At 37.0% G+C, this 19,828-nt stretch overlaps 1 protein-coding gene across 6 annotated transcripts; it reads left to right on the top strand.

Moving 5' to 3' along the window:
* Window positions 1-400: 400 nt before the first annotated feature.
* On the top strand, window positions 401-17,995 carry scarb1 (scavenger receptor class B, member 1). 6 transcript variants are annotated; one of them, XM_085464691.1, is made up of 14 exons: window positions 401-649; window positions 3,924-4,084; window positions 6,068-6,209; window positions 6,304-6,507; window positions 6,650-6,745; window positions 6,868-6,983; window positions 7,084-7,250; window positions 8,489-8,607; window positions 11,984-12,057; window positions 12,221-12,272; window positions 12,412-12,558; window positions 14,093-14,143; window positions 14,816-14,885; window positions 17,087-17,148. In XM_085464691.1, exons 1-14 carry the CDS (start codon window positions 530-532, stop codon window positions 17,089-17,091), a joined length of 1,524 nt encoding a protein of 507 aa, XP_085320817.1. In that variant the 5' UTR covers window positions 401-529; the 3' UTR covers window positions 17,092-17,148. The 6 variants fall into 6 exon arrangements, with proteins under 6 accessions (XP_085320817.1, XP_085320821.1, XP_085320819.1 ...); XM_085464690.1 differs by lacking the exon at window positions 401-649 and adding an exon at window positions 2,460-2,789; XM_085464695.1 differs by lacking the exon at window positions 14,093-14,143.
* Window positions 17,996-19,828: the final 1,833 nt, after the last annotated feature.

Below are 19,828 nucleotides of genomic sequence, written 5' to 3'. Positions count from 1 at the left end.
TGTATGAGGCAAGTTGCACTTTGAGTGCTCAGATGTCATAGTAAAGTAGTATATGGGAACCAGTCCATTTAACATGTTATATATTCTTTTCTTTTTAATAAAATTGCAAGAATTACAAACTTCAACTTTTTTCATTTGTCACTAGGGTAGAGTATTTTTTGCAGAATTGTGAGGTGAAATGGATTTAAACTATTTTGGAACAAGGCTGCAACATGGAAAAATGTGGAATGTGAAGTGCTGTCAATACTTTTGGGATGCACGGTATTTTTTGCATTTTTTTCCATATATTTTTTGTAGTTCTCTTAAAGTAGTGAAGATGTGCATATACAAGGAGGGGTGGGGTCTGCGGAGAATAAACTCAAGCTGTTCACTCAACTGCTATTTCCTTTGAATACATCACTACCAGTGGCTCGGCTTTAAAACACGACACACTCATTCAGCCTGTTGGCTTGCAGACTCAGAGGCAAGAGGAGCAAAACAGTGTCTTCTTTTATTATCAGACACCACTGATCATTGCTAAGAAGCAACCATGGCCATCAATAAATCCAAAGTAGCTGTTGGATTTATAGTGGCAGGCGGTCTGACTTTGATTTTTGGGGCAATTTCTGTAATTGTGGGACCAACAGTAATAAGCAACCAAGTTGTGAAGGTAAGTATTATCGTTATGTGAATACTTCAGAGTTTTATAATCAGGGTGCTCTGTTTATTTCCTGTTCCATTTTAATTTCTTTGTCTTTTTTCTTTTGCTTAAGCGAATATAAATTCTTGTTTTTCTTTATTTTGCATAAAGGCAAAGCTTCATCACAAAAGTTAGTTAGACTCATTCAGGTTGACATTTGCAGGTATAGCAACCATCTTATTGTATATGGAGTGTTTAAATAGCTTATCTATTATCTACAAAGAGCACTTGTCTTTGACTACATATTTATTGTGTCAGGTATTTGCATATGTAGTCTGTTTACTCCTATTAACATTTTATTTAACAAAAAAATAAAATACCAATGTTTCACCAATGATGAACCAATGATTCCAAGCATGAAGGTTGCAGACATCATGGCACTGACTTCTGATCTGTTAGCTGAATGTTCACATGTCCAGACTACAGTTATCTATTTTAGATACACATATGTGCAGGTATATGTGTATGTATATGTATACATATGTATATTTAGTGTGTACATGTGTGTGTGTCTGTGTGCGTATACATGTCTATACTTATAGATACTTATAGATATCTATTACTTACATAGCAGTAGAAGAGTTAAATTTCTTGCATATTTCCAGAACCCTCTATCCATAATCACATACTGTGTATGCTACCGTTGTATATAGTGTATCATCCTCCTTATTTTGTATTTGTTTGTATTTTATTTGTATTTTTGTATTTTTCTCCTGCTATTTGTACCTGAGCTGAGGTAGCGCACAAATTTCCCCGCCGTGGGATCAATAAAGTCTTATCTTATCTTATCTTATCTTATCTTATCTTATCTTATCTTATCCTATCCTATCCTATCTTATCTTATCTTATCTTATCTTATCTTATCTTATCTTATCTTATCTTATCTTATCTTATCTTATCTTATCTTATCTTATCTTATCTTATCTAGATGCAATGATATTTCCAGTAAAACCTCTGAAAACGAAACAAAGGAGGCTCTTAAGTGTTCTTAAAAACTGCTTCAAACACGTTCTTATATCTGGACCCATGCACTGCTTTATCTAAATGAGGCAGAAATCTTTTTGGCAGGAGATTGAACCTCATGTGAGCTTTTATAGACCATCCATTCATCCATTCTCTTCCGCTTATCCAACTCAGGTCAGGGTCGGGCCTGTCCCAGCTTCCATAGGGCGAGAAGCAGGGTACACTCTGCACAGGTTGCCAGCCTAACACATAAAAACAGCATCTGGTATTCCCGTGCGGTATCCCATCCATGTGCTGTCCAGGCCCGACGCTGCTTAATATTCAGGATAAGCCATAAGCCATAGCACCCTGTTGCCTCACAGCAGGAAGGTCCTGAGTTTGGTTAATAAAAAAAATCCCCAAATGCAATACTTGATCTGAATATTAAACTTTTAAAATTAAAGTAGAATTATAGATGAAAGGTGGCAAAAATATTTTTCCTTGAAGAATATCAAATAAATCAGAATAAAAGTATGTAACCACAGACTGTCTTTGAAATTGGACTTGAATGGTACAATAATATGGTTACTTCCGGCGCCCCTCTTGTGTGGTAGCCTGTTACAGGAGCTCTGCTCATTTCTGAGCCCTTTCCTATTTTCCTCCTTTAATACTAAAGTAAATTTAAGAATACACTATGCCTACAGCATACCAAAAGCTCTTGCCACTTGGGAGATATCTTGAAAGATCGGGCAATTACTTAAGCTTTTACTTATGGCCCGATATAGAGAGCGGGAACTCCATTTCCCAGAATCCTCGGTAGGCGTGTCAAACAGCGCAAATACAGCGACAATAAAAGCAGGTCAGAACATCATCGATTAGAGAGATGAGCGACCCGCAGAGATCTCAGAGGAATGTACGTTTAATTATAAGTTTTGTTTCATGCCGAGACTCTGGTGGAGTCATTAAGCTGACTCCGTTTATCTTTACCGACAAAAAGTGCGGACACGGACAAAACAAAGCTACGAAGACTCACTGACAGCCTGTCAATATGGCAATTAAACGACCTAAAGTTGCTATTGGATTCATAGTGGCAGGTGTGCTGATGGTGCTTTTCGGCACAATTATGTGTTTTGTGGTGCCATTAGTCATCGACGACCAAATAGTAAAGGTAAGAAACGTCCTGACACGGATAGTTAGCATGTTTTACACATGTGCTTGTATGTGCTGAGTCAAGCAAGATTCACCTTTAATCGTACCCGAGGACTTAAGTACTTCAAAGAGCCTCCAGAGTTAACCAGTAAATGATAACAGGCGCGTGCAGATAAGCTAATCAGTAAATGCATGTAGTCAGATTAAGTAACAATGCTAATAGCTCCGGAAAAACTTTGAGGCTTTTAAAGAGTCAAGCATGTCCAATGTTAGTAAAATGATTTGATTAACTAACTAAACTGTTATTGGTAATGTCATTTATTTCCATATTAAAAATCACAACAGGCGGAGGTTTTTCAACTTTCCTTTCACTCAATATATCCCAGTAAAACGATACAAGTAATATTATTATTTAAATAATATGCAGAACAGGAAAAAATACGTGCAAAAGTATTGCCTACTTCCTTAGTTTGCTTTATTTCTGTTGTCAGTTCACAGTGCTGCTTTTTCCCGTTAGCAGCGAACTCTTTAAGTTGTAGTTGGTTCCCTTTTGAGTTGAACTTTGTAGTTAGGGCACATGCAGACACGCTGTCATCCTACCCTGTTTGAGCTAAATATGAGGCTACAAAACATAAACATGGTGAGAAATATAGCATTTCTACATACCAGGTGTTTGAACTGTACTGCACTATCAAAGACTGGATGTATTTAATAATTTTATTTTCATTTTTCACATAGAAAAATCCAGAAAGCATAGTTACATAGTGTTTTTACTTTCTAACTAATCACTCAATGTGCTCAATTTAGTAATTGCATAAGGAGCACCACAAAGAAGTATTCTTAAAAGGAATAGATTCATATCATATTTGTAGGAACATTTGTGACTATAACAAAAACCTAAATGTAAATAATAGATTAAAATTAGAATGAAATATAATGTTGTGTAACTTTTAAGATGATGAACCACAATCTCAGGATTTGGGACCTTTTAGGTAAATAAAATAAGAAAAAAGCAATTTGAAGGTGTCCCCTTGAATTTAGTTTTTTTTTTTTTTTTTTTTTTTTCTCTATTAGTTTGTGAAAATGTATAAAAACCTTAATGACGAAAATGCTCATTCTTTTGCTTTTGTTTTTTTCCTCTCTTTCACATCAGCACACAGTAATTGATCCAAAGAATGATCTCACATACACCATGTGGAAAGACATCCCTGTGCCGTTCTTTATGTCAGTCTACTTCTTCAATGTCCTCAATCCTGCTGAGATACTGAAAGGAGAAAAGCCGATGGTGGAACAGAGAGGACCTTATGTTTACAGGTACACAATTTAACTCCTGAGGACTTGTGCTCAACCTTAACTATCAGTTAAAAACTTTAAATTGTTGGATACTTAAACTTCAATAAAGTTTGCTCCAGTAAAACTCCAAATGGACTTATTTTTTTGTAATAAAGTTAGATTCATAAAATTAATAATTTTATTAATAAATTAGAAATTTTATTAATGGTATAATACTCTGTATGTCCCAGAAAGCTCCTGTTTATAAAAAATGTAAAAGAATTAAAGATCCATTTTACTGGAAGGAACTTCATTGGTAAACTGGAGCTAAGTAAATGGTCTGTATTTATATAGCGCTTTTCTAGTCCGTAAGGACCCCAAAGCGCTTTACACATCCAGTCATCCACCCATTCACACACACATTCACACACTGGTGATGGCAAGCTACATTGTAGCCACAGCCACCCTGGGGCGCACTGACAGAGGCGAGGCTGCCGAACACTGGCACCACCGGGCCCTCTGACCACCACCAGTAGGCAATGGGTGAAGTGTCTTGCCCAAGGACATAACGACCGAGGCTGTCCAAGCCGGGGCTCGAACCGGCAACCTTCCAATTACAAGGCGAACTTCCAACTCTTGAGCCACGATCGCCCTTGACTATGATCATGATAGCATAGTGTACGGTGGCTAGATGACGCTGGGTCGAAGGTTGTTGTACAGGTTATTATGAAACTAGACTCAGTCAGTGCTCCAGCTGTTCATGTTTTGTGCATTGTTTCTGGATTTTAAATCTTTCTAGCTATTTTACTAATTCATGATATTGTTAATTTTATGCATTAAGTAGACCTTGAGTGTTTTTAAAGACACCAGCAAAAGAAATGTATTATTAATGTCATTAATAGTGACTGCTTAACTGCTTTCTACAGACTTATTACTGTTCTAGGAGTTTACATCCTTTGCTACAATTTAAAAAAAAAAAAAAAAAAAAAAAAAAATTTTTTTGTTTTAGATTGCAACAGGATCTCTTTTACAACTTCATCTTAAATAATCAATTTTTGCTCCTTTTTGCCCTTTAAGAAACTGGTTGAGGAATCGGTGGTTCGATATTAATTGCAACTATTGCCACCTACAGATCTCGTTGAATGCCATTTATCAGTATAACAGATAACATTAAACTTAAGCCTAACCCAATTTAACCAAAACTTAATTTTTTTTTCTTCTAAACGTAGAAGTGAAAACTAATTTTAGAAGTAGAAGTGTAAACAATTTTAAACAAGTGTTATAAGCGTGAGCTACAATTTATATCCGTCCAAAAGGTGTTTAAGAATTAATTTTTTTTTAAATATATGGCTAAACTTGTTTTTTTTACATATTGTAATTGGACTGAAACATGCTCACTGTCATAAGTTTTGGTCATGTCCACAAGAGCATGTGTTCACCTTTTGGGATTTGAAAGGGAGGGGGCGGGGAGAGGAAGCATTCTGGAAGGATGTGATTCTTATTTAAAGGAGAGAGGTTGCAAATGGTAGACCACTTCAGACTTTTCTATTGAAAACAACTATCAGGACATTCCAGAAATAAATTAAAATGATTTGGCTGCAACAACCTGAGACACCAGAAGAGCTTTTTATTTTTTATGGTTTGTTTTCTTTTTTGTGTCTGATGTTTTAAGGTCTGTCAATTTTTGACTTTCTCGTAAGGATAACTGAATCCATTAAACCAGGGGTCCCCAATCTCAGTCCACGAGGGCCGGTGTCCCTGCAGGTTTTAGATTTCACCCTGGGTCAACACACCTGAATCACATGACTAGTTCATTACCAGGCCTCTGGAGAACTTCAAGACATGTTGAGAAGGTAATTTATCCATTTAAATCAGCTGTGATGGATCAAGGAGACATCTAAAACCTGCAGGGACACCGGCCCTCGTGGACTGAGATTGGGGACCCCTGCATTAAACCCTTAAGATGTGTGTACAGAGGTGGACTTGAAGCACAGGTTTTGAGTGGACATATTACCTTTCTTCCAGAAAGCAGTGTCAGAAGGAAAACATTACATTCCATCCCAACGGTACAGTGTCCTACAGGGAATACAGACAGTACCACTTCGAGCCCTCCATGTCTGCTGGGAACGAGTCTGATGTTGTCACAATTCCAAACATGTTGGTGTTGGTAAGACATTGTTGCCACCTCCTCACTTCTTGATTGGTTCAATAATTTCCTCAGTTTTCTGCTTTTTCACAGCCTGTGGCTTCTGTAATTTTAGGGTGCATCAGTGATGATGGAAAACTTGCCCTATGTACTGCGCCTCATGATGAGTGCAACCTTTAAAACTTTTAAAGAAGGTCCCTTCCTGACCAAGCCTGTAGGGGAGCTTATGTGGGGTTATGACAGTGGACTAGTGGATTTTCTAAATCAATACCTGCCAGGAATGATTCCCACATCAGGAAAATTTGGCCTCTTTTCAGAAGTAAGTATTAGAAATGCTTCGTTATCCTCTCTATCTGATTACTATGAGCATAATAGGTTCAGTTTAAGGAACAGATTTGTCTCTTGCATGAAATTTCTTTGAGCAGGTAAAGAAAGGTGTCTGCCTTTTATGCTTTCTTTAGTTCAACAACTCCAACACTGGCCTGTTCACAGTCTTTACTGGAAAAGATGACATTAGAAAAGTCCACAGAGTCGACTCTTGGAATGGTCTGACTGAGGTATGATGCCAGCAGATTGTGTTTTGTTGCTGTTGTTTTTTGTTTTTTGTTTTTTTTTTTTCCTTCCCCTCACACCATTTTATTTTTCACACTGTAACTGGCCTCTTTCTCTTTGGTGATAGCTGCCATACTGGAGGACTGCTCAGTCTAACATGATCAATGGAACAGCTGGGCAGATGTGGCCTCCTTTCATGACGAAAGAGAGCACTTTGCCTTTCTACAGCCCTGACGCGTGCAGGTAAAATGCTTTGCAGAATTGTACTTTTTTTTTTTTTTTTTTTCCCCTCAGTTCTGCCTCTCCCATTATTCCTTCATATATTTACCCATTGTTTTTCCAGGTCTATGGAGCTGGTTTATCAGCGTCCTGGAGAGATGAACGGGATCCCTCTATATCGATATGTTGCACCCAAGACCCTTTTTGCCAATGGGACGGATTATGCTCCCAATGAAGGCTTCTGCCCCTGTAGACAGTCTGGACTCCTCAATGTTAGCAGTTGCCGCCACAGTGAGTAATGATGATCAGTGTAGGCGAAATAAATATTCAGTCCATCACAGCATTCCCAGAGGTTATTAGAAAGACCTACCACTACCCATTTCTTTATATTTTGAAAAAAATAAATAAAATGTGTACAATAGTTTTTGAAGTCTGGGGTGTTGAAATCCCAAATTTAGATTCATCATTCCATGAAACCTGTTGCCACTGATTTTCAGACAGCTCATGGTCCAGATGTATTTCTTAGGTCCCATGTAAGGTCTTTGCTGGATTTTCCTCCCCTATTTCATGGGGGCATGACTTTCAGATAATGATTGTCTGCTGTCGAGTCTTTTTTTTTTTTTTTTTTTTTTTTTTTTTTTAAAACCCTGATATTTTTTTTCTTATTTTGTCCTCTGCCTGTCCAGTTTCCTTTATAGGAACTCACTACACTCAAGTTAGTATGCCAAGGCTTATTAACTTTTCAGTTAATACCACTTTGTGAATCACCTTGATGGCACAAAACTATGCACTGATAAAAATGCTAGACCTTTTGGAGTTTTTCATAGATTCATCTAAAGAAATTTCTGGAACAATTTATGTTATTTAATTTTTTTTCACAGGCTCTTGGTAATAAAATTCTTAAAGATAGAATTTTAAAAAGAACGCAAAAATTTATTTATTTTTTTGTCCACGAAAATAAAAACTGCCAGTTTTGAAACCCGAGGCAACAAGGGAAATGGCTACCAAAAACAACGCTGTGGTCCCGGAATCTGATCTAGCAGCAGGTGTATATAGTTGCCTTCACATCCACCTTCGTTGTAGCCTTTATGTCACATACTCATTATATCGCAGGACACTCAGCTGCGTTGCTATTATGATGGCCACGCACATTCGGTGGTACTCGATTGTAGTTGAAAATAGTCGATAAGAACAGGTACTAATGGAAAAGGGGCTAAAGCTAATCGTTCTGCTGTGCTTCAAAACAGTGTTACAACCATGTGAGCCGGCTTTTTCCGGTGGTTCTCAACAATTGGAGCAATTTCAAGCATTTTCATGCAAGGTTAGGCATTGCATGAAAATGCCTAACCTTTCCACAGGTGTGAAAACATCCTTAACTAAACCAATGCGATCTTAGAGACATGGCAGGGATTGCCAACAAGCCATGAGTTGTGAGTGTACTTGATAGATTTTTTTTTTTTTTTTTTTTTTTTTTTTTTTTTCTCTCAATGGGCCAGTTGATTAATGTTGCCATTCTTTGAACATTTTAGACTCTCCAGTCTTCATCTCTCATCCTCACTTCTTTAATGCTGATCCTGTGCTGCTGGACTACGTGCAGGGTCTTAATCCCAGTGAGGAGAAGCACGGCCTCTTCATAGACATTCACCCAGTGAGTATACAGCACACACACCACAGTGTGTACCGTTGGTCATCATAATTTTGATTCAAAGCTCATAGGTTAGCAATGTTTTCTATTGATGCAGTAGTTATTTGTGGGCTTTTTTTTGTTTCTCTTTGTTCTGTTTTTTAAACGCATCTCTTCCCATTGCTTATTAGAAATGGTATATACTTAATTTATGCTTTCATGTTACTGTGAAGACTCCAACTTAAGCTGCAACTCTTTTTAAATTTGATTTTATTTTGGAACAGACCCACTTGCAAGACTCGCAAGTGAAAGTGGATTTGTGATCAATGAAAAGTGTGTAACATTTTGTAACTGGCTTATATTTAAAATGAATGTCATTAGTCTGCAATATTGTTGTAAGGATATTAGAAGTCAGCCCCATTGTCCTTGAAACCTGCTGTGATCATGAGTGTAGCTGGACTCTTGCATATCATAGACCTTCTGTTATTTGTCAAGTTTTATGGCACAGAGAGAAGCATGTAGGGTGCATTTTGACCTATAAGAGGCCATCCTGATGGCAAATTTGTGGAAGAATTTAGTTAAAGGTTGTATCGTACCATTATCACTTACATCCAACTGTTTTTGTTCTTTTCTACAATACAAGACCAAGTCTGTCACCTTCTCAGTCTTCCTCAAACACTTAAAGTTAGATTCCTTATCACATTGCAATCATTCAGTCATCACTAATGCAAAATAGCAGTGATAAAGCGGTAAGCTAAGGGGATGAGGTTTAAAGTTAATGTTTATTTTTCTGGATGGTAAAGCAATAGGAAAATTGATATGTAGTTTTATTACTGTACAGTCACGCAGTAACCTGTGTGCTACAGTACAGAAAAAGCCAATGACTGATAAGACTAAAAAGATATTCCCTGTGTAAAAATCACATGCAGTGTTTTTAGTGATAGCTGTGGTTGTGATAAGGTAATTGGAAATTTGATTATTTCTCCATGTTATCTATTGCTTCAATAAAAGAAAAAAATCTCAGTTGATACAGAAATGATTTTTGCTTCATAGATTAAACCTTACAACATTGTTCAGTCAATTCCATCAAGCCCACGTTGATATCAAGTTAATGATAAAGGGACATCAGTCGGCATGGGGTTCCATTAAGTATAGTGTTTAGTTTTTTTTTTGTTGTGACTAAGAGTGTAAGTTTTGAAAACAAGAAACTGTACTTTCTTCATCTAAAGATGAATTTATATAAGAACAAAGACATTTATAGGCCATCTTCTGGGCTAAGACTGCGGTTTACTGGTAAAGTAGATCGGGAAAGGCAATACTGCACCTGTGAAGAGTCACTCTTTACTTAAGGCCCCATGTTATTTAAGAGCAAAGATAGTGATTTGATAAACATACAAAAAGTTATTTATTAAAATATCTTAATGAAAAAACAATTAACAGTATATTGACAGGCAAAGAAGTCTGCAAGAGCTTGAAGTCTGCATTTTCACTGCTGAGTGATTCTCATGATTTGCGAGGTTTTGCTCAATTTGATGGATTCATTAGATAATTTGCATTTGTCACCATTTGCTGATGCTGATTACATTTTAATCAAAGACATAATTGAACTCTTCCTTATTAGAAAATATTGTTTTTATAATTTCGTAAGAAAATGACTTAATAGTTTACAATAAAAAAAAAGAGCATTTAATAAAACTAACTCTAAAGCATGTTTTCACTTTAAAAAAGTATGTTTTTCTTTTTTATTACTGATGAGAGATTTTTGCAAATCAGATTTGTATTTCATTCATTATGAAAAGATGTACACATTTTTACATTTGAAGTCATTTCCGCATTAAGTTATTATAATCAACTTTTAAAAATTGCATTGCCTTTAACCTTTATTGCTAATGTTAAATGTTGAGTTTGCTAAAACACCACCACTGGTACAGTTTGTTCTTGAATTCCTAATACAGTCTTTTTTCTATAACGGTCATTAAGATAAGGTAATTGGAAATTGGGCTATTCCTGTATAACTGCTGTTGTTTGTCAGTTAAAGGGTTATTAAAAACGTTCTATGATGCCAATAAAAAGTCAGTATTGATAGTGAAAGAGTTTTTACTGTCCGGATAAAAGCTCACAAGATGTTCAGTGGATTTCAGCAGGGCAACATTCACACTTAAGTTAATAATTAAGAAACATCAGATGGCTTGGGATTTTTATGGCTCTATCATACGATAGAGCCAAGTATCCTGACTCTTGAACATGGCACTGAGGACACTGGTTTTATCTCTTAGTTTTCTTCTCTTTCTCTCAGTGCCAGAAATTTGAATCTTTTTGGTACATTTAGTTTGTGCTGACATGAAATATCAAGGAAATGATAGTGTGTGTGTGTGTGTGTGTGTGTGTGTGTGTGTGTGTGTGTGTGTGGTATTTTTACCAAAGTAATGAGACACTTGACTTGACACTATAACTTGAGCATTATAATAAAATGTATGGCACTCATTTCTGTCATACATGTATATTATGCACATTTTTCTTTTAGATCTTCTGTTCTGTTTTGGCTCTGCCAACAGCTGCATTCCTATTGTCTATCCTCAGCTGTCGTCTTTCTCCTGCCTTCAGCCCATATTAACTTTTTATCAGAGCCACATGTCTGGAAGTGAACTTTGTAGTTTGTTTTATGGACACATTGAGCTAAAATCTCTTGGAAAAAAATGTCAATAAAAGATGAGAGAATTGTGTACAGCAGTAGATTAAAATATTTTAAAAGTTTAGCTAACTCACAAAATGTAATAGAAAAGCTGGACCATATTTATTTATTTATTTTGCTTTTCAAAGCTGATTCGCTACAAATCACTGCAATCTGTCAGCTGTGCTGTTGAGCTAATTGTATTACACTTCTTTTAGTGAGGAGACTTTTTTCAGTGTGTATAGAACTATGGATTTTTTTTTAAAGTGTAGCAGACATGTTTTCTCCTTTCAAGCACGTCTTTTCATGTAGAGTAAAGCAAGTCTGTGCCCAGGCTACATGTAATTTCCTGTGGGTTCAAAAAGTAAATGGTTGCTTTCAGCTTCAGGTTACTATGCAAAATGTCCTGTACTGGAAATGGCTTGTAGGCTCACCCACATTGAGTTCGGCAAAGCTTTTAAAGTTAAAATCACTTGAGGCCATTTTGTAGAGATAAAAAAATAAATAATATGAAGCTAAAAGTGAACAGCAGTTATGTGCATCCTCCCTCAGATGAACCAGTCAAACAGAACATTTCCTCCTTGAGTTTATTGTTAAAATTATGTGACCATATCTTTAATTGCTACCTGGAGATTTGCATGTTCCAGCAGATTTATGGTGTTTGAGGTATACTTCCCTCCTTTTTTATTCCCAGTGTGAGATCTGTATATTTTTGTTGTCTTTTTGCAGCAAACGGGTGTCCCTCTGAATGTGTCCATCCGCCTGCAGCTCAACCTCTACATGAAAAAAGTCTCAGGAATTACGTAAAGAACTATTCCCTTAACTACTATCACGCCAGAGACATTGTCATGTATTGTTTTATATGTTGTGATCATTAAATATGAAAGGGTCTTGGATATTTCCTGCCTTTCTTACCATTTGCTATGTAACCTTGGAGTGTAAAGTTGAATGTCCTTGTCCTTCTAGTGAAACTGGAAAGATTTCTGATGTGGTGATGCCTATGATCTGGTTTGAGGAGGTGAGTTATTAATGATATAGATGATGTAGTGTCTTTACATCTATTCTTCTGCAATTTTTTTTGCACAAACAGATTAAAATTCTACAGAATGGTTCTGTGTGGATTAAAATGTTGTAAGTGTTTTATTTATCCTCTTCAGAACGGATATATTGATGGCCCAATCGTCAATACGTTCCGTACAAACTTGGTTGTTCTACCTACTGTTTTGGAATACCTACAGTACATCCTCATAGGGCTTGGTCTGGCAACCATCATCATCGCTGCTGTAGTGTATCGCAAAGTGAAGGTAAAGCTGCCACACAGGATTCAGGCCAGCATGTTATCTTGTTTAACTGCACGTTGCATTTTGGGTTTTTTTTTCTTCCCTACACCAATGAAAGAAAAGGAGTAGGGAAGCATGCCCTGAAGCTGCTCTCATTGAGTTTCAGGATTAAAATTTGTAAATTAGTCAATAAGTAAATAAACAGAGAAAAAGGTAAATTGGTAGTAATTAATAAAGTATCTCGATCAGTTGCACTCACTTCTGCTCCTTTCCTTGCATTCATGTGACAGAATCATTAACTTGGTATCTAACCCCCCCCGCGCGCGCCCCGACTGACTCGACATCGGGTCATGTTACTGTGGTAACCTCCATCACATTATTAGTATTACGGTCTGTTGATCTTCAAACTAATGCCATGCAAAATATCCGCTATGGCTTAATTAGGTGTGGCACAGTAAACGGTAGTGCTTGTCAGTAAGTAAGTAAATTTTTTTTATTTTTTTTTATATATAGCACATTTCTAGATAAAAGATCACAAAGTGCTTCACAAGGTATAAAGCAAACAGTCAAAAGTTTAAAAAAAAATGCAATTTTAAAAAGATGTGTTTTTAGCTGTTTTTTAAAAGTAATCACTGAGTCTGCAGATCTTAAGTTCTGAGGAAGAGAATTCCACAGTCTGGTGGCCACAGTAGCAAAAGCTCTATCACCCTTGGTTTTCAGTCTTGTATACTGCATAACAAGTAGGCCCTGATCACAAGACCTCAGGGACCTACTAGGGGCCATAGGGCTGTAAAAGTTCAATGATGTACGCTGGTGCTTGTTCTTGAAGAGCCTTAAATGTCAGAACCAGAATCTTAAAATGGACTCTGAATTCAACGGGGAGCCAGTGCAGCTGTATAAGCAATGGTGTTACATGAGAGTATTTCGATGTTTTTGTCAGAAGCCTTGCTGCAGCATTTTGGACAATCTGCAGACGCTCCAGGGAGTTTTTGTTTAGACATGTAAACAGTGAATTACAGTAGTCCAATCGTGATGAAAGCATAAGGAAAAAAGTCTTGTTGAGTCATCATGTTATATTGTCTTGTTTTTTTTAATAACAAAAGCAAAAACAAGTAGTTTTTGGATTTGATCGCACATGAAAAGGTAGGTATTGTATTGCCAGATATAAAGCTGCAGCCATTTATACTAAGCTAATATTTATTTTTTGCTTGCCAATTAAATGTAGACATGGCAGTGTTATCTTACTATTCAACTGTCAGTATAAATTATCATTAATGGCAAGCCCCCCCCCAATTTCTTCATATATTGTATGTAAGTATTTATTTCTTATTTTACATTTAACAGTTTAGATAATTGTTTTCCCATTTTGTTAAGGTATGAAAATTGTCACTAGGCTTATGAGAGTCAAGAAGGTAGTAGCAACACTGGCCCCAAAACTTTTGTTTGAGCCAAAGTGTACTTACTGAGAAGTTATTAAGTGAGTAGTGGCAGCTGTTAATATCAAACTTAATTTTTTATGTTGTTGTTGTTAATTAATAAATTTTTATTTATTTTGCAGCAGTCTAACTTAAATGTTTCACTGAGCTCCACATTTATCAAGAATGTTGGGGTGTGTAAAACCTTTCACTCATTCAAACCTAAATTGTTTTGCCAGATCAAATGATTATTTGATTTAAACTGTAGTAACTGAATTCATTTTTTGGAGTTTTTAAAGACTGATTAGAGTGGAGGGGAAAATATGTGTGGTTTATATCCTGAAATTGGAGAGATTTCCTGCTTTCAGGTTTTTGTTATTAGCATGAAAGTACACACTGAATATAATGGTGTTAACAATCCAAATTTCTTGAAACATTATTGGTTTGAGGTTCTCTGATACGAATACTATGGTTTTGATTTTACAACCTACTTTTTTTTACTTGGATCTTGAAAAAAATCTTTGCATTTGATAGTTTTTATTAAATTATTATTATTTATAATTCAATGCTACATAAAATTAGAATGATAATCTTCCATGTAAACAAGCTGACAGTGTCCATTTTCATAAGTATCATTTTAAAAAGACTAACGTAACCAACTGCATGTCCCTTTGATTAATTGCATGGAAATCAAATTATCACCTCAAATGACTCCCTGCATGAATCCTTACACTATCTCTCTACACAATCTCTAGCAGTCTAATATGAAAAACCCAAATGACTATCAAAATCCCGTTAGCAACCTTCTCTGTTTAAATTTTCGGATTGGCTGATTTTTTTTTTAAGGCAATTTGGTCATCTTTTAGGCAGCCGAGAAAGAGCCAGTAAAAGGCTCACATGGCCTTGAAACAAAGAAGAAAAGTATCAGTACTTCAGGTGGGTGCACACATGCAGGTGAACACATGTACCCTATAAGAGTATTGTTCATTTATGTTCAGAGTTTTTTAAAACCTAGAACACCTTGGCAATAAAAGCACATTTTCTACCTAGACTGAAAAGTTAACTCAAACTATTGTTTTCGACTGATAGAGTATTTAGCCGTCCAGTTCAACCATGACAATATGGATGAACAACCACCTTTTTGGGCTTTTACTGTATTCTGATCAGTAAAATACTTCCTGGGTCTAGTTTAAGGAATGATTGTTTGTTTTTAAACCAGGTTTGCTATCAATGTAACCATTTTGTCTCTTACTAACTACAGATGTAAAGAAACCTGTGTGTGTCTTTGTACTTGTTTTAAGCATGTTCATGCGGACCAAAATTTGGCATGTCATTAAACTCTTTAAAGCTCTTTTTTTGGAAGAGGGAACACACATCCTCCTCACAGAGCTTTAGTAAGTAACGGGTCAGAGGAGAGAGGTGTGAGGGCTGCAGGTAGTCTTTTTGTGCAGGTATGAGCAGATGGGAGGTGTGAATGGTTGTCTTTGAAATTTGCAGTAGGTGTTAAGGTCATCAGGAAGCTGGGGATGGTAAATGGACATATTCTTAGGCTACATCCTGTTTAATTGGTCACATGACTAAAATGCGTCATCCTTTTAGAAAGTCTGCATTTTCGAGCGTCCACACTGTGACGGGATAGCTCCATTTTGAAATGTATGCGTTTTCAAGAGTTTCTAAAACGCTGCGTTTTTTCCTTGAGGAAAACGCCGTCTCAGTGTGGACGGAAGCCAAAACTGAGAGAAAACTATGCGTTTTCAAACGAAAATGCATTAGTGTGGACGTAGCCTTATGTAGCACTTTTCTACTCTCCAGGAGTATTCAAAGTGCTCTATACACACCCATTCACACAAGCACTGTTATCTATACTTTCAGTGCTTTCTAACTGTCATTCATGGATGCATTGGAGAGCAAGTCGGGGTTAGTATCTTGCCCAAAGATATTTGGCATGCAAACTGGGGGAGCCAGGGGTCGAACCAACCTTCCAACCAGCAGCTGACCTGCTCTACCTCCTACAGACAGCTGCAGCCACAGGGGTGGCTTTAGCTGTCTGTCCCAAACTGGGGGCACAGATTTTTCTTAAGCAGAAAACGTATTGGAAGCAACTTGTGGTAAACGGAGATCGTAGAAAGTGCATGATGTTCAATGACTTAAAGCGACTACAGGTGAAATTTATGCTGGAGAAACTACCAATAAGAGCAAAGGATACTACTGATTGACATATGACCTGCTTGTAAATTCATTAAAGGGTCAGATAGGCAGCTTGACCCTGGAAACTCTGCAAGCTACCAGGTGGCAGATTCAAAGTGATCTGTAATTAGTGAATCTAGTGTGTGCAGGGATATGGAGTTCCTACCAGTGTTTGTTCAGGTACATGGCACAATGTTATGGAGCATAAAGGTATTTATTGGCATTTTTGATGTGTTTTATGTCTTCATTTGTGTTTTATTATAGTGTTACAGTGACTTTAATGAAAGTGAAAGGAATAAAAATCAAGTATTTATATTATGTTTTTCCCAACATTACTTATTTGAATCTTTTCCTGGAATTTTTGATTAGGAAAATGCAAAATGTGACCACACTTAGTTTCATTAACACTGTTTTATTTCCCAGTACTAGTACTATTATATTGATGTTTGACCTTATCCAATTTGCAAAATAATAATCCACATCACTGTAGCCGCAGCTACAGTGATGTGGATTATTATTTTGCATTATATTATAGAATATATTTCTTGTGTTTCCTCAGAATATCTCAGTGTGCTTGTCCCAAGCTAGAGGAGGTGGCAAGGGAGAGGAGAGCTGGATAGATGGCAGTGTGTTTGTCAGACGGGGTTTTAACCCTTTGCAGTTGCAGTGGTTACTCTTTTCATATTACTGCTGCCTTGGACTATCCAGAAGAGTCTAAGCAGTCATTTATTGCCCAGTTATTGGGGCTGAATGTATACAGTGTCTGCTCAAATGCCACTGGATATTATAAAGTCTTTTATATGGAGTTTTTTTTTTTCTTCATCCAACCAATTGACGAAATTGTTGATAAATCAAACTTCTAACCTTTTCAGGTTGGCCATGACTAGACCACAGGGTGATTTTATTATTCAACTAATAACCTTTTTTTTTTAATTTTGTTCCTAACACAGAGTAATCAACCTGACCACAGCAACCTATCGGATGGAATCAAATGTAGTTCAGCTGAAGAGAGGGACTCTCTGCTACAAGATGACATGAACTGAATGATGCGCAAATAAGCCCATCCAGCTGTTGTTGTGAACTTACCAGCATCCTCCAAGTATAATTTAACTGAAACACTGTCACAAGTGGTTTTGCAATTGTGTGTATTTATATACATATTAAGAAGTAAAGCAATAATGTAATCTTTTCATATAGAATAAGATTTATGGAACTCTATAACTCAGTATGTGTTTATGTTCTGGCTGCATGAGTTGAAACTGTTTTGTCTCTCAAGACAGAACAAGAGAAGATTTGGAAACCACCCTTTTTTTTTTTCTTTTTTTTTTTTCCCCCCTTTAGTTCAAATCTTCCAAAAAAAACAACAACAAATAGGCTATTCTTTCCCGTTGCCAGTCTAAACCCATTGAGCCTGTTATGATCATCATCACATTTGAAATGGAACAATTTATAATTTCATAATTTTATGCTTCAGCAGTAATTACTGTGGTGATTATTTATATGGTAACTTGAAAGAAATGTTTTGGTGAGTTAAAAAAACAAAACAAAATAGAACCATCCAACATAACGGTCTTACCTTTGCCATGAAAGCATTTATCTGCATTAAGTTTTACATGCACTGAGGATTATAGAGAGATGTTGGAACTACTTGTCGAGGCTCAAGCTGTCAAACGTCTGACCACCTGTGAGTCAAGCAGAGCTGATGCACTCCTGTTTCTGTATCACTGTATTCTGTAAAGCTGTATTTCTTGAAATGTATGAGGATAATGCAGTTTGGTGCAAAGCACCTTCTTAAAAAAAGTTAATAAATTAAAAGAAACATGGCGGTTAAGTATAAATGTGTCCCTGTTGTCATTATGTGGTGTGTTTTTGTTTTTCATATTTGAATTCCAGCTTTTTTTTTTTTCTTTTTTTTTTTAATTTATTTTTTGGATAGGTTATCTACAGTGGGGCAAAAAATTTAGTCAGCCACCGATTGTGCAAGTTCCCCCACTTAAAATGATGACAGAGGTCAGTAATTTGCACCAGAGGTACACTTCAACTGTGAGAGACAGAATGTGGAAAAAAAAATCCATGAATTCATATGGTAGGATTTTCTTCACAGTAGGTATGGTGTTCTTGGGATGCAACTCAGTATTCTTCTTCCTCCAAACACGACGAGTTGAGTTTATACCAAAAAGTTCTACTTTGGTTTCATCTGACCACATGACATTCTCCCAATCCTCTGCTGTATCATCCATGTGCTCTCTGGCAAACTTCAGACGGGCCTGGACATGCACTGGCTTCAGCAGCGGAACACGTCTGGCACTGCGGGATTTGATTCCCTGCCGTTGTAGTGTGTTACTGATGGTGACCTTTGTTACTTTGGTCCCAGCTCTCTGCAGGTCATTCACCAGGTCCCCCCCGTGTGGTTCTGGGATCTTTGCTCACCGTTCTCATGATCATTTTGACCCCACGGGATTAGATCTTGCGTGGAGCCCCAGATCGAGGGAGATTATCAGTGGTCTTGTATGTCTTCCACTTTCTGATTGCTCCCACAGTTGATTTTTTTTCACACCAAGCTGCTTGCCTATTGTAGATTCACTCTTCCCAGTCTGGTGCAGGTCTACAATACTTTTCCTGGTGTCCTTCGAAAGCTCTTTGGTCTTGGCCATGGCGGAGTTTGGAGTCTGACTGTTTGAGGCTGTGGACAGGTGTCTTTTATACAGATGAGTTCAAACAGGTGCCATTCATACAGGTAACGAGTGGGGGACAGAAAAGCTTCTTACAGAAGACGTTACAGGTCTGTGAGAGCCAGAGAATTTTCCTTGTTTGAGGTGACCAAATACTTATTTTCCACCCTGATTTACGAATAAATTCTTTACAAATCCTACCATGTGAATTCATGGATTTTTTTTTTCACATTCTGTCTCTCACAGTTGAAGTGTACCTCTGGTGCAAATTACTGACCTCTGTCATCATTTTAAGTGGGGGAACTTGCACAATCGGTGGCTGACTAAATACTTTTTTGCCCCACTATATGCTACATGTTGCATGCAAATAGAAAACATTGCCTGAAAAACTCTTAATTTGTCTGCTCCGAATCGCTCTGTTGTGACAGACCAGGTACACAAAGACAGAGCAACAGAAACAATAGGCCCAAAGGTCAGTGATAGCAGTTCTCCAAGAAACCAGTAAAGATTTGGGAATCTGGCTTGTAGTGGTGGACAAGTCAGGACTACCAGGTCCCTATACTATGAAGCTCATGCAACACATCCAGGTTATCTTTCTGTTATCTGAATTTATTTCCCCTAACATTGTTGATTGGAATAAACGGTCACATGAAGCTGATTATCAAGTTGGTAAGTTAACCAAGGATTTTCCTGGCAAGTTCCCCAAACAAGGGTGGTGTTGGCAGCATCGGACCAATCTACAAGAGAGATATTTTATGAATCATATGACTCTTCTTCCACAGGAAAGGACTGCTGCTACCTGTACGAGTGTGACTATTTAGACTTGAGTTTGTTTTAGAATTTAGATTTTATTATATTTATCCCCATTTATTGTTGTGATTTATTATTGCCTTTTTACTGCTCTTTTTAAACGTTTTCATTTGTACTGACTATTGCACTGTAGAGGCTGGTGAGAAACAGTATTTCATTTCAGTCTGTCATTTCGTATGGTATTACCCAAACTTCTTGAAGTTGAAGGAA

This window comes from Copadichromis virginalis, linkage group LG7 (assembly GCF_057382275.1).
Source record: "Copadichromis virginalis isolate Kocher_CV1m ecotype Utaka linkage group LG7, C_Virginalis_male_GT1.1, whole genome shotgun sequence".
Taxonomy (NCBI): Eukaryota; Metazoa; Chordata; class Actinopteri; order Cichliformes; family Cichlidae; genus Copadichromis; species Copadichromis virginalis.
Note: the sequence above shows the minus strand (reverse complement) of the source record. Positions and strands in the feature narration are given on the sequence as shown.